At 39.9% G+C, this 12,986-nt stretch overlaps 1 protein-coding gene across 1 annotated transcript; it reads right to left on the bottom strand.

The window, feature by feature from the left end:
• Positions 1–4,600: 4,600 nt before the first annotated feature.
• LOC310813707 (melanocortin receptor 4-like) lies at positions 4,601–5,605 on the bottom strand (the record flags this gene model as incomplete). The annotated part of the gene is made up of 1 exon (XM_083682799.1): positions 4,601–5,605. The coding sequence occupies one exon, from the start codon at positions 5,603–5,605 to the stop codon at positions 4,601–4,603; it is 1,005 nt and encodes a 334-aa protein (XP_083538925.1).
• Between the last annotated feature and the right edge of the window lie 7,381 nt (positions 5,606–12,986).

Consider the following 12,986-nt stretch of genomic DNA (forward strand, 5'->3'; position numbering starts at 1 on the left):
TTCCCCAGGGTTTTGTTTTTCAGCATTGTTTACTGTAGAAGGCAGAGGTTAAATTTGTTACAGAACATGTGCCTAACTAAACTGATATGATTCCTCATTCCATTCCATGCATTACAATGAGCACGTCCTCCAACTTCTACCTCCACCAGCCTCCTCTGTTCTAAATGTATTGCAAGCAAATAATGAAAGATCTGCTCTATGTTATACTATGGAGGCTTGGGGAACAAACAAATGCTCTATGTAAGAATATGATATTCCAAAGCATACACAGTGGCTTTAATTTCATTGAATTGCATTATGTGATGCAGAGATGCAGAGATGCAGAATTCTTCCCCCTGGGCTGAGCAGCATAGTGAAGCTGGTGCCAGTGAAGTTTAGTTCAGGTTTGCACCCTGATCCAGACAGCAGAGCGTAACTGAGCCATGTTAGAACCAGGACCAGAACCCCAGCTTTGATCGGGGATCCCAACTCAGCATGTGTAAACACAATCCCAGACAGAGATGGACTGATCCACATAGCTTATCCACATAAGAGAAATGGTTTAGATAGGCACTAAATCCTGATTGCTTTGTAGGAATTCCACTTGGATTACCACAGTAGTAGAGTAATTCATATTGACATTTCATTTTTCCTTGGTCATCAGTTGCACTCTTTCTGTGAGTGATTGATGCATATTGTATGACACCATGTAAATGTGTAAACCATACAGTATATTTCTCTGGCCAGCTCAAGGATTCTGCATATCTTGAATGGATCTGCTATGGCCCAGCTTTACTCAATAAATTAGCCCTTCATGTTTGAGAATACTTTCATCTCTGATGATGGGAGGGGGCTGTCTCTCCTCAGCATGCGTATGATAGAGGTACTGTATCTGTTCAAAAGACATGGTTAGTATAAATTGTAATTCAAGTCCTGTCTTTGCAAATTCAGACATCATTGCAATCACTGACATATTTGATAATGCTATACAGTATTAATAATCAATTCTGCCTGTTAAAAACATATTTTACAGTAATTGTATACTATTATCCTATCAGAGATGGGAATAGTATGTCATTCCCAAGATACAATAACTGAAAATTGCAGATAGTGCATAGGGCTAGTATTTGGTACAGTGCTGTGTGGCTTTCAGTATATCCATGGCAAGGTGACAGGACACAGTGTGTGGTGTGTGTGCATGTGTGACATTCTGTTCACATAAGCCTCACTTCTAGCATACTGTAGACAGACCTAGACCAGAGAAAGTACATAGTACACATACAGTAGCCATGTCACTTGAGACTAATTGGAAGGAACTGGGATGGGTTAGCATTACATATTTATGCATCAGATTCAAAAAGGCAAGTGTTTACGGGAAAGTCAATCCATCAACTCCAAACATCAAAGCAGTAATCTGGGTTGTATGGCATGTTGGGTACAGGGGTAACTAAACCCTGGTTATAATTTATGGTTTACAGGTGGTCAAAAAATCATTTTGAAGGGAGAACATACTCTGTACAAATGTAAAATCTGCAATGCAATGGCAACCATAGTTCAACAGCACTGAGGAGATTACACATTTGTGATTAACAAACAATGCTAGTGAAACCTAGCACTCCAGCTATGTGGACTTGCCTTCTAATGGAGATCATGTCCTCCAAAATTCAGGTTCAGTTCAACCAGACTTCTCTACCTGAGGGCTAGTCTTCTAGTCTACACCCAGGAGTGGAGGGTGAGGAGATCTCACGCAGTAGTGTCGCATGGTTCTAAGACCTGATATTGCAAACACTCCAAGTACAGAATGTTGTTTCCCTGTGGGAAGGATGAACTCCTAATGCAAAAGTGAAAAGAGACCACAGAAGTCAGGCATGGGATATCGGTTTAATACAGCACTATGGTGTTCTGTGTGCTGGAGCTAGTTCCGTATAGTTTAATTAACTGGATACTGTTCATAGATTTGTATGAGATATGTATGAGGCATTTTACCTACCATACAGTCTCTGATAATCTTATAAATACAGGCCATATCTGGTTTCTTTGTTATGCTTTCTCATCTGCTGATGTGATGGGCATGACAAAGCTCTATCCTTGGCATCCTGCATGTGTCACTGTGCCAGACCCCTTCATTGGAACAGCAACAGAGTGTAGTAACAGAACAATGAAAGTTTGCTATGAGTCTTTGCAGCAGGTCTAACCATAAACTCATTGAATGTTCTTTTATGCATCAACTCTATATGCACATCACATTTGGTATGTCAAGTGCATGCCAGATTTGTGTGCGTATGACAATTGGTGTTAATTGCAAGAGGCAGGGCTGAACAAATTGAGGTGAGCCCTTGCGTTCAGCAGCTTGTGCTGTTTTGTTTTGATGCTCTGAACGTTGGCAATTACTAAAAATAGTGTTCTTTGCACATGCAGTGTGCGAGAGTTTTTCTTTAGTTTATGTTTTTTGGACAAGCTGCCTTGGTTTGCCATTGGAACAATTGGACAATTGGAACAACTGGAACACAAACAACTATAATTGTTTGCTAGCTTTTGTGTTTATTTACACACCACCTTAACCACTCAAATGCCTAATACTGCCTAACTGCCATGCAAGTCGTACATAACTTAACTCTCAGTTATGTATCCTGTATTTCTTGTAACTCTCACACAACGTATCTTCCACCGCACATGGTTGACGCTGGTATAGCTAGATAATACATGCACACATATGGTGTTCTTGGTCTGCGGAAATGAACACATGCACACAGAACCTATTCTGTGATCTGCAGAAATGATACCCCAGGATGTATTAATTTGGAGACTATGTTGCAACCTCCATAATCTCATTGTTTATCTGTTTGCTCTGCTTGGCAAATGCAAGCAGACCTTCAAAGTACTAAAGCCTGGCCTTCAGTCTTAGGAAAACGTCTGTTTGCTGCTCTGTAATAAAGGATAACACATCAACTTTACAATATACAGTATTCTACTAACAGTAATGTCAGACAAATGTGTTTGTTTACCTAAAATATGTTTTACTGTAGATGGTTTCCTTTCCAATTAACATTTTGTTTATTGAAGCTTTCACTACATATTTTTCAGAAACTGCATTCAGAGAAATGTTTGCCTCAAACCAAATTGACTTTGCTCTGAGGTTAAAGTCTAAACTGATGCACTGACGTTAGAAACACTGAAGTACATTAGTAAATAGCTGTTCAAAAATATTAGCTTTTCAAATGCACACACTGATAAAAAAAAAAAAAAACCTTCCAGGCTCTGCAGAGATTTGAAAGTGAATGTGGTTGCCTTTTAGAGTGAGTTCACATAATTGGTCTGGTAAAATGGTTTATCATAATCTTTCAGAATCTTTTACTCATGAGGAAATTATTGATTCAACCAGTTGAAGTATATGAAAATAATCCTTGCTTGTTGAATCTTTGTCAAATGGATGACTGTAGAAAAAACACTAAAAATGATATTGAATTTAATATGTTTTTATTTCAAGAAACCAAGGCAGATAATCATCAAGAAGTGCAGTGAACAATAGGTTTTACACACTATTTTATTAGAATATCTTTATATAACACCGTTATAGAACATACAGTTGCTACATGTTTAAGGCCAGAGCAAGCAACAACTTATACAAAACATGAAAGTTTATGAAGTGATTTGAGTTCAGATACATAAATAATATTTATATATATATAAACAAAATAGATGTCTACTGTACATAATAAGTCACATGTACGCTGGACAATTTGTTCAATGCATATTCATAATGAAAACATATCAATATGCCATTACTGTAGTCCTAGAGCTGCTTTAATGCAAGTTTGCAACATAGGTACTGTAGTTTTGAACAGATTACACAGATTACACTTACATTTTTTAATAGAAGCTGTTTGAATAGAGCTTGTTTTAGAACAAGGAGCTGATCTAATTTCACTTTCTGCTTTCCATCCATTGTGTTCTCTCTGCCTGATAAATCCAATGAAAAAAATATTGGAAAATCCTCTGATATGTACTCAACTACTGGTCGGAGGGTTTCAAATGTGCATTTCATCCAAATTGTACACCTATAGATCTTATGTATTCACAGTTCATGTCCAGCAGCTATTTCTTATCCTGGAGGTAGATTTTTTTGAAAAATATTCTGTAGGATCCCAAATCCACTGGAACTTTCATATATTGTGCCATTTAAGTGCCATGTTGTGCCCCATAAATACTGTTGTTTTTATACTAGCAGCTGTCACTTTCAACATCATATATAAACACATTTTACATCACTTATATCTCGATATAGTATGATAAGATTACTTTGATTTAGCTTTAGAATGGAATTTCACACAAAAAAGAACATGCCTGTTGGTGCAAATGCCATCGCTGTGTGTGTAACAGGGTGTTTGCAGGATGTGCAAAAATGTTTTACCTTGTCAGCAACTTGACCCACGTAACCAGAGGCTAGAGCCATTACTTTTAAATCATTTACAGACAAGTTCTGGAGCATGAGGCCAACAAAGGACAAATCAGTCCTCACTGATCGCAAGCAGACAACATCAAAGTCCTCATTTACAATATTTCATCCATGGGAGCCGAGTTACCAAGCTCAGCAGATGTCGCCTCGCCAGTTGACAGATGTTCAGTACTTCCCCGGCAGCTCGCACACACACAGGTTTGGCAGGCTGTACCAGCAGAATATCTCCTTGAAGGTCTTCCGCATCTCCTGGCTGCGAAAGGCATAGATGATGGGGTCGATGACAGAGTTGCACATAATGAGGATGAGATACATGTTGAAGTGGGACATGAAGCAAGTGCAGTAGGGGTTCCTGGGGCAGGAGATCATGAGGATGAGGTGGAGAAAGAAGGGGGCCCAGCACACCACAAACACACCCAGCAGGATGGTCAGGGTGATGGCACCCTTCATGTTGGCCCGCTGGTGGATGGGTGGGTTTCCCGGCAGGGCGGCGATCCTCTTCATGTGCAGGCGCGCCAGAAGGAACATGTGCACGTAGAGCGAGGCTATGAGCACCAGCATAGTGAAAAACATGGTGATGAGGCAGATGAGCACCATGGTGCTCTCAGAGTAGATGATGAAGAGAATGCCTGACATTGTGCAGCATGTCCATATGCAGGAGATGACAAACAGTGCTCGCCGCACAGTCACAATGTTGTGGTAGCGGAGTGCGTAGAAGATAGTGATGTATCGGTCCACAGCGATGGCCAGCAGGCTACAGATGGAGGCCAGCAGAGAGCTGCAGATCAGGGAGTCAAACACGTTGTCCATGCTCTTTATGAGCGTGCCAGGGATGGTCAGGTTGCCACCATTGATCAGTGCTATGACGATGGTCTCTGAGGCATTTGAGACACTGACCAGCATGTCTGCCACGGCGAGGCTGCAGATGAAAAAGTACATTGGAGAATGCAGGTTCTTGTTCTTAATGATGGCAGCAATTACCAGGATGTTCTCCAGCAGGCTGACAATGCCCAGGGTGAGAAAGACCTCTGTGGAGATCAGCAGTTGCTCATAGCATCCTGTTGATGTGTCCTTCCCCTCGGCAGAGTCTTTGTTCATGGGCAGGGTCCCCAAGCTGTGGTTCCTGCTTAGGTAGCCTTGGATCAATCCATGGTGTTGTGTGGAATTCATCCTGTTGTTGTCTCTTGTGCGATTGGTCCCTTACTACAGCATTTCTGTTAGCCAGCATTTTATGTGATTAATCCATCTGACTTTGAGGAGTCCTAAGTTCTCAGCATGCTCGCTAACCTTCTGTTCCATCCCATGCTGTAAGAATAGCTTAGCAGAGTTGGGCACCAAGGAAATGAAAAGCAGGCTCTCTCCAAATAATGAAACCTTTCCTTTGCCAACCCCTATCAAACAGTCCTTTGCTCCAGACATCTGTTGGTGTAGCAAGAGAGAGAGAGAGAGAGAGAGCGTGAGTGAGTGAGTGAGTGAGTGTGAGAGAAACAGAAAGAGGTATGGTAAGGAAGGAAAGAAAGAAGAAAATTGATGAGAATGAGTGTATGAAGAATGATCAGAGGAAAGATTCTAAAGAGACCAGTAAGAAAGGGAAAACTGGAGAGGGGAAATAGGACAAGGAAGGAGAGTAGGAGGGAGGATAAGAAGAGGTGATCAAAGGAGTGAGAGAGCACAGCTGAGTGAACAAGAGTGAGTTGATCATCACTGAGTGGACAACTGAGTCTCTTCTCTTTCCACTATTATAGCCTCAAATACACACACCCTCACATCCCTCCCACTGTTTGCCCTCTCCAATCAGCTTGCAGGAAAAGGGGAGGGAGGAGCAAGGTCTGATGCAAAAAACCCAGAATATTTAAGAATGAATGGCCATGAGATAGATATTGCGATGAATTGTTGATTTTCTTGGATAACATCATTGTCATCATACATTATTTAATTCCTTTGAAAAACAAGCATGTGTGCATGAGAGTGTGAGTGAGTGAGTGAGTGAGTGAGTGAGTGAGTGAGTGAGAGACAGAATACATTATAAAGCATAAGCTGATGAACAGAAATGACAGTTCCCTAGTACTGCAAGTGGTTATGAGAGAAGCCTACCTCAAGTACAAGGTGCTCATTGATGTGATGTTATGTAATAGCTATCTCCAGTAGATAATTGAAACCTGAAGACTGAAAATTAAATGGACCTTGTAGTAACTCTTTAATATCTCCTAAGTTTTTGAAAGGAAATCTACTCCAACTATTGTATTCATAATACAAGGCCATCTTTTCATTCACAATCATACAATATATCTTATATCTTACATCTATCAATCAGTCAATCAATCAAATCTATTTGTATAGCGCTTTTTACAAATGTCTCAAAGTGCTTTACAACAAGAACAATACTAAACAATCAGAGCCCCTCGGACAGATAAGCAGAAAGAGGAAAACACAAGATTAGAGGCTATGGAAAACGAAACATATGATACATTAAACAGGAGAGAATCAGCATAAAGCAGGTGGCCTGAGTCCTGATAATGGCTGAGGCAACCACCACCACCCCCAATCTGTGTAGCCCGTGCCACATGCCTGCCCTAGCCCTATTGGTACTAGCTGGCTTCAATCACAACATCAGCTGTCCAGACCATTGAGATAAGATCCCGAAATGTCAAGTGAACAGATAATAATAAATATTAGCTACGGATAGTTTTGATTTGCATACTTTCTGTAACAAGCTACAATTTGACAACAGAGTGGCTGTACCGGCTGTATCAATACTCGAATAGCCAATTGAAAGATCAGTGGGGAGCTTTTACTTTTTAACACTATCACTCCACAATACCTGCAGGAGTTTCAGCACAGCACAGACACAACATTGCTCATCCCACTGTTACCATGGTGAAAAATGAATACAGTACGTCAGCGGATGAAATAAACTGTGACTGAAAATACATTGTTGAGTTTGTCATTAACACAATGTTTTTCTTCTAAAGCAGAGTGACTTGTAACTGAATATGTCCATGAAAATCTAATGCATGAAATTACTTTTACAAGATGACTATGAATTCATACATTCTAATTTCTCACAAATCCTCATGATGACGTTTGACTGTTTTTGTTTGTATCTCACCATACAGTAATAACATACAGGTTGTGTGTCCTGATCCATCATCCACTAATGATGACAAAGCAGAAAACAAAGACACTATCAATGTTTTCAAATTTGAATAATCTAACAAATAGATTCAGTAGCTACAGTACTCTTCCTTTAATGAAGGTAACAAAATAATGTATTCCAGTCAGACCTCTCTCCAAATGGAGTCCTGTAGTGAACAAAGATAGAGGATTCTGCATACACCACATGCATGTTTTGCAGGGTTTACAGTTTTTATTATATGCGTGAACTTTGATGTGCAAATTCAAAATACAATTGTAATGTGGTAAAAACAAATAGTTATTGGTTCCCAAATGACATTTTTATTGAGCAAAATTAAAAATGAGTTAAACAGGGAAAAGAGTCCACAGATCATAGTTCCTAGAGTATTGATTGCATACTGCACTACACACGTATGTGCACCACCATACATTACATGTGCTGCTCCACACATGTATTTGTGAGATGCAGTTGTTGTTTATCTACACTTTTGTCCTCTGATGGTCCAGACATTACTTTCAATCATAATTAGTATTTAGTTTAGTTTTTGCCTTGCTCACTGCAATGCTTTTAATTACTGAAATATTCAGGGTTATTCTAAACCTTTGAGAATTTGCTCCTTTGATCATAAAATGTGTATTCCACATGACTTAAAAGCCTCTGAGACAAAGAGAAACGATTCACACCTACTGTCACTACAACTTTCCAATGTCAAGTGAAAAACCCGCAATCAGAAGAAATGCTATTCAAATATGTATTGCATTTGCAGCAGACGTCAAGAACGGACGCGTTTCGGTTTAAAATGTCAGGCTCAACTCAACTCAAGCAATTTAAATCAGGTGATTGGACTCTTCCGAGAATTTGACATGATTTTGGGCCTGATATTTCAAACCTGCTAACTTAGGGTCCATTGACTTGCATTGGGTTTTGGTGAAAAATGTTAACAATTAGCTGTAGTTACAGTGTTGATTGAAGTTTGTCCTTGTCCATAGACTCCTTTCAGGGTAAGGAACCAAATAAATAATACAATGTGTTTGCTGTAGTGTAGTGCATTGTTATCCACAAAGAATACCAAGGATTTGATGAAGCACACCAACAAGATTTTAATTATTTTCATCCATTCACTTTTGGCCAAGAGTCATCCAGCTCCTATAGCACTTGCTTGGCGACCTCTGATCAGTGGAAATCTATAAAGAAAGAATCCAGTAATTAATCGAAGAGGGTTATCAAAGCAATTACTAATTACTGCCAATTCTATCTCCTTGAGGATGTACCCCTCACTGAATCTCTAGGCCCAGTCTTGCAGTAAAGTGTATTTTCTGGAGGGGTTATCTCGTTTTGCACTATTGAATAACAGAGGCACAGGCTGACTTGCATGACAGAGTGTAAATTAAAGTCCCACCATAGAGACAGCTCAAAAATGAACTGTGGGGTCTTATCTCAATTGCAGTACAGTAATTAAAAACTTCACTATCATGACTAATACTTCTAATATTACTAAATTAGTTGGTACGCTTGCCTAAAGTGGGAACTTGACTTCCCTTAATCTATACAGGCCTTTTTTCCTGCATGGAGGACAGGACATTAACTAATATCCTCCATTTGGCACAATGAGGAACATTTCTCTTGGCTGTTCCCAATGCAACAAGTGTCCATTCTCTTCCATCTCTGCATCTACATCTGTCCTCCAGGTGTACCCATCTGAATCCCTTCCCATCAAACCCCCACTTGGGTACTACTCTATGATCAATCCCTCTGGTCAAGGGAAACCCCTATGCACCTAACAGTGATGGGGACATTGCCCTACTAAGGGTGCTGCCCTTAGGATGAGACATTAAACAGATAGATAACGGTAGGCATGTAAACCCTTGTGTCCTGGCTAAATTTCCCTGCTGGCCTTTATGGCCACTTCATCATCCCCTGAACGTTGAACGTTGAACGTTGAACTTGAACGTTTGTCAAGATTCATTCCTCACCACTCCACTGTGACTAGCTGGCGCAGAGGTTGACATAGCAACACCCAAATTGGTGCTACACATTGGTAGTGGATGAGCGTTTCTTCCCTTATCATGCTCATACGTTTTGAGTACTGGAAGAGTGATAAATGCAGTGTCATAATTAATCAGATTTGTGTGTAAATTGTGTCACCAATCTGAAAATCTACAAGGAATTATTTATTTATGAAGGTTTCCCTCTCTTTTCTCTCTTTTTTAAATCATACCCCCTCTTCCACTGAAGTGTAACTAAGTGAAATATATGAAATATATCAGGCTAATCTACCATGCTGATTTTCAAATAACACTTGACCATGTCCCAGGAACATTTACAATGTCAACAAAATGTTGTAAGCATTCTTAATTCAAATGAATTAGTCAAATCAAGTAATCCAGTGTAGTACTACCAAATAAGAGTAGTTTTACTGGACTTTTATTTTGCCACTTTTTATGCTGTTATTGCTCAGAGAAAGAGTACAGTTCTTGCTTGACCTAATGTTGTAATTTACCAGTGGTGTACAGAAATGGTGTGTGTGTGTGTGTGTGTGTGTGTGTTTGTGTGTGGCTGACTAATGACTAGCTCCGCGGCAACTAGCTTAGCTTTTATCTTTCCATTTCCATAGCAACTAGCTGACCAGATGATTTATATGGGAACACCATATACACAAGTCAAGTTGTTATTTTTTTAAATAATTTTCATTGACAATAATAGTTGTTACATCCAGTACAGGTGCGGTAGGTAGCCTAGAGGTTAGAGAGGCTGGCCAGCAATCAGTAGGTCTGGTGACTGGAGGGTTGCTGGCCTCATATCTAAGGCTGTTGTGCCCTTGAGCAATGCACTTAGATCTGTGTTGTGGGGGGTGGGGGGGGTGCAATAAATAACACATTCCTAACAAAAAGCATTTGACATCCAATACTCTCGAATTCCAATAAGACATTTTTAAAAAGCTCTTAGTAGGTAGGGGAGGGATGACTCATTGGTAGGCAAGGTTGCAACAACAACATTTAGTTCTCTACCTACAGTACATGTTGTATTTCACTAACAGCTGTGAGAGATTGAGAGATCATTAAAAACAATTGTGGAGATGCAGTAAAAAAACAAGAACACCTGACTTATTCTAGGTAAACCAGGTCATGCAGTACGACTGCATTTAAATGAAAGACTACCATCAGGTCAGCAACACATTTAAGCAGTGCTTTGCAAGTACTGTAAGCAATCGTTTCTGCTTACTGAGATGAGGGAAACTGAAATATTGGAATAAATGAGGAGAAATAGAGAGAGGCTATGGCAGAACTGGGCTGCCTGCATTCATTAGAGATCTTTTAGAGGGAAAATACTGTATTTGCATGTTTCTTTTGCTCATCTTAAATTTTTCTGGTAACTCAGGGAATAAATGCAAACAGATCATTTTACACTGGGAATATATGCAACAGTTCAACTTAACACATGCCACGTTGACATTGTGAAACATAGTTGTGTCAAAGGGATAGTTCACTCAAACATTTATTTTCTGTGATTAATCACATACCCTCACTCCAGTTGATACACTAAGACACATTCTAAGTCCTTATCCTGATTACTAAGCAAATCAGCAGACACATTTTCCAATATAATGGGAATAGATGGGGTAAAAAACTGTGGCCACAAATTGGACTCCATCTGCTTCCATTATATTGGAAAATTATATCTGCAAATTGCTCAAAATGTATCTTGATATGTATTGTATTTACTGGAATGAAGGTATGTTGCAATGTCTTATGACAGGTGGCGTCGTTCCTACACAATGCTCAGAGCCTTGACTGACATGTCTTGTAGTACGTGGAACCAATCTTCAGATAAAGATTAGACCCTAACCCTAACCCTAACCCTAACCCATTCAGGATAAAATATACCTTAATTTGTGAGATTAATGTGTCCTCCCATTGATTTTTATGGGACTGCTACTTATGTTATAAAACCATGAACACTTTATATACATCATTAGTTACTGTTGTTTGAAGTCACTTTTAGAATAAATGATATGCACAGCTGCATATAAATTAAGATTGCACAGCTGCGGTAAAGCACCCATTTTGTTTCATGCGAATTGTGAGTTGCTCAGCTGGCTGGCTCACTGAACAATCCATTGATTGAACAATCATTGTTTTCATGTATATTTCCAAACTAAATAACGGCTGCACCTTCAACCACTTCAAGTCCTTTGCTAGTTTCAAGGTCATGTAACTAAGACATCGCTGGAGAAAAACATGAAAATAGATTAGTTTCACTTACAAGTAGTCTACACATTGGAACCAAGGTAACGATATGACAGCACATTTTAGCCGGGCAACTTTTGAGCCAATGGGTATGTGGTTAAACACAGTCATGCAATTTTACAGTGAACTATCCCTTTAAGGAGAGAAAAGGCTGCACAAGCAGAGTGCAGGATTTGGGATCACACCAGACCTAGGGCACACCAACCCTGACTTCTTTCATTTCTCCACAGTGACTAATCCATCGTTCCTCTATCAAAATAGACAAAAAAAAAAATCCTAAACCAGAACGTCCCCATGGAAACAGTGAATGGAATCATTATGTTGGTAGTTATGTTGTATGGGTGGTCAGTTCAGTGACCACACATGGACCACATCACTTTGATGTTTACCTGTATGGTGGAGAGTGTGCTTCAGCCTTGTCGCAGAAGCATGAGGTCCCTCTACTACAGTATGCATCGTTTCCACTGAGATAAAAGGTTGCAGAGGACACGAGAGGATTAACATGCATGTAGTATAACAGTGGGCTCCAACACTGAGCCAGTCTGTCATACAGCATAGATGGTTACAATTAATGATCCAGATACTCCCACTAAGTATTGCTTCAACAACTTTGACATTACCAAAGCTGATAGATCTGCACATTCTTAAAAATGTACATTTTACATTAATTCTATCTCTCCCTGGATTGCGAATACATGTGATTGTTTTTGCAATCCTGTTCATTTCCAGGGGAAGTTCCTGTTATTAGATTAAGTGTTGGTTTGCTACTTACCTTTGAAGTAGAAAGGGTTCTCTGGGGTAAGATCTAGACAGTGAGTGAGGATCTTGGGGGCGATCCGTCTTCATTTGTCAGGTATTCAAAAGCTCTTGGGACCAAAGCCTGCAGGCTTGTTGTCAGGGGGAGGGGGGGGGGGGGGGGGGCAAGTATTTCCACAAGAACAGAGAGGATCTACTTATAAATTGATACAATAAGGGGAGTGGGGCAATAATGCTTTATGGGTTAATACAATAATGAGATGCCACAGGAGACTCTGCCAATTAGCAGGTTTCAAAGCGTGGAGAGATTGTGACTGTTGGTTATAGAATGAGCATCAAAGTGGGCTTTTACTGCGTACTGATTTTGACACTGGCTGCAGAGTTCTATTCCCCTGCCTCAGTCCCCTATTTT

Source organism: Argentina silus, assembly GCF_951799395.1.
Source record: "Argentina silus genome assembly, chromosome: 1".
NCBI classification, from domain to species: Eukaryota; Metazoa; Chordata; class Actinopteri; order Argentiniformes; family Argentinidae; genus Argentina; species Argentina silus.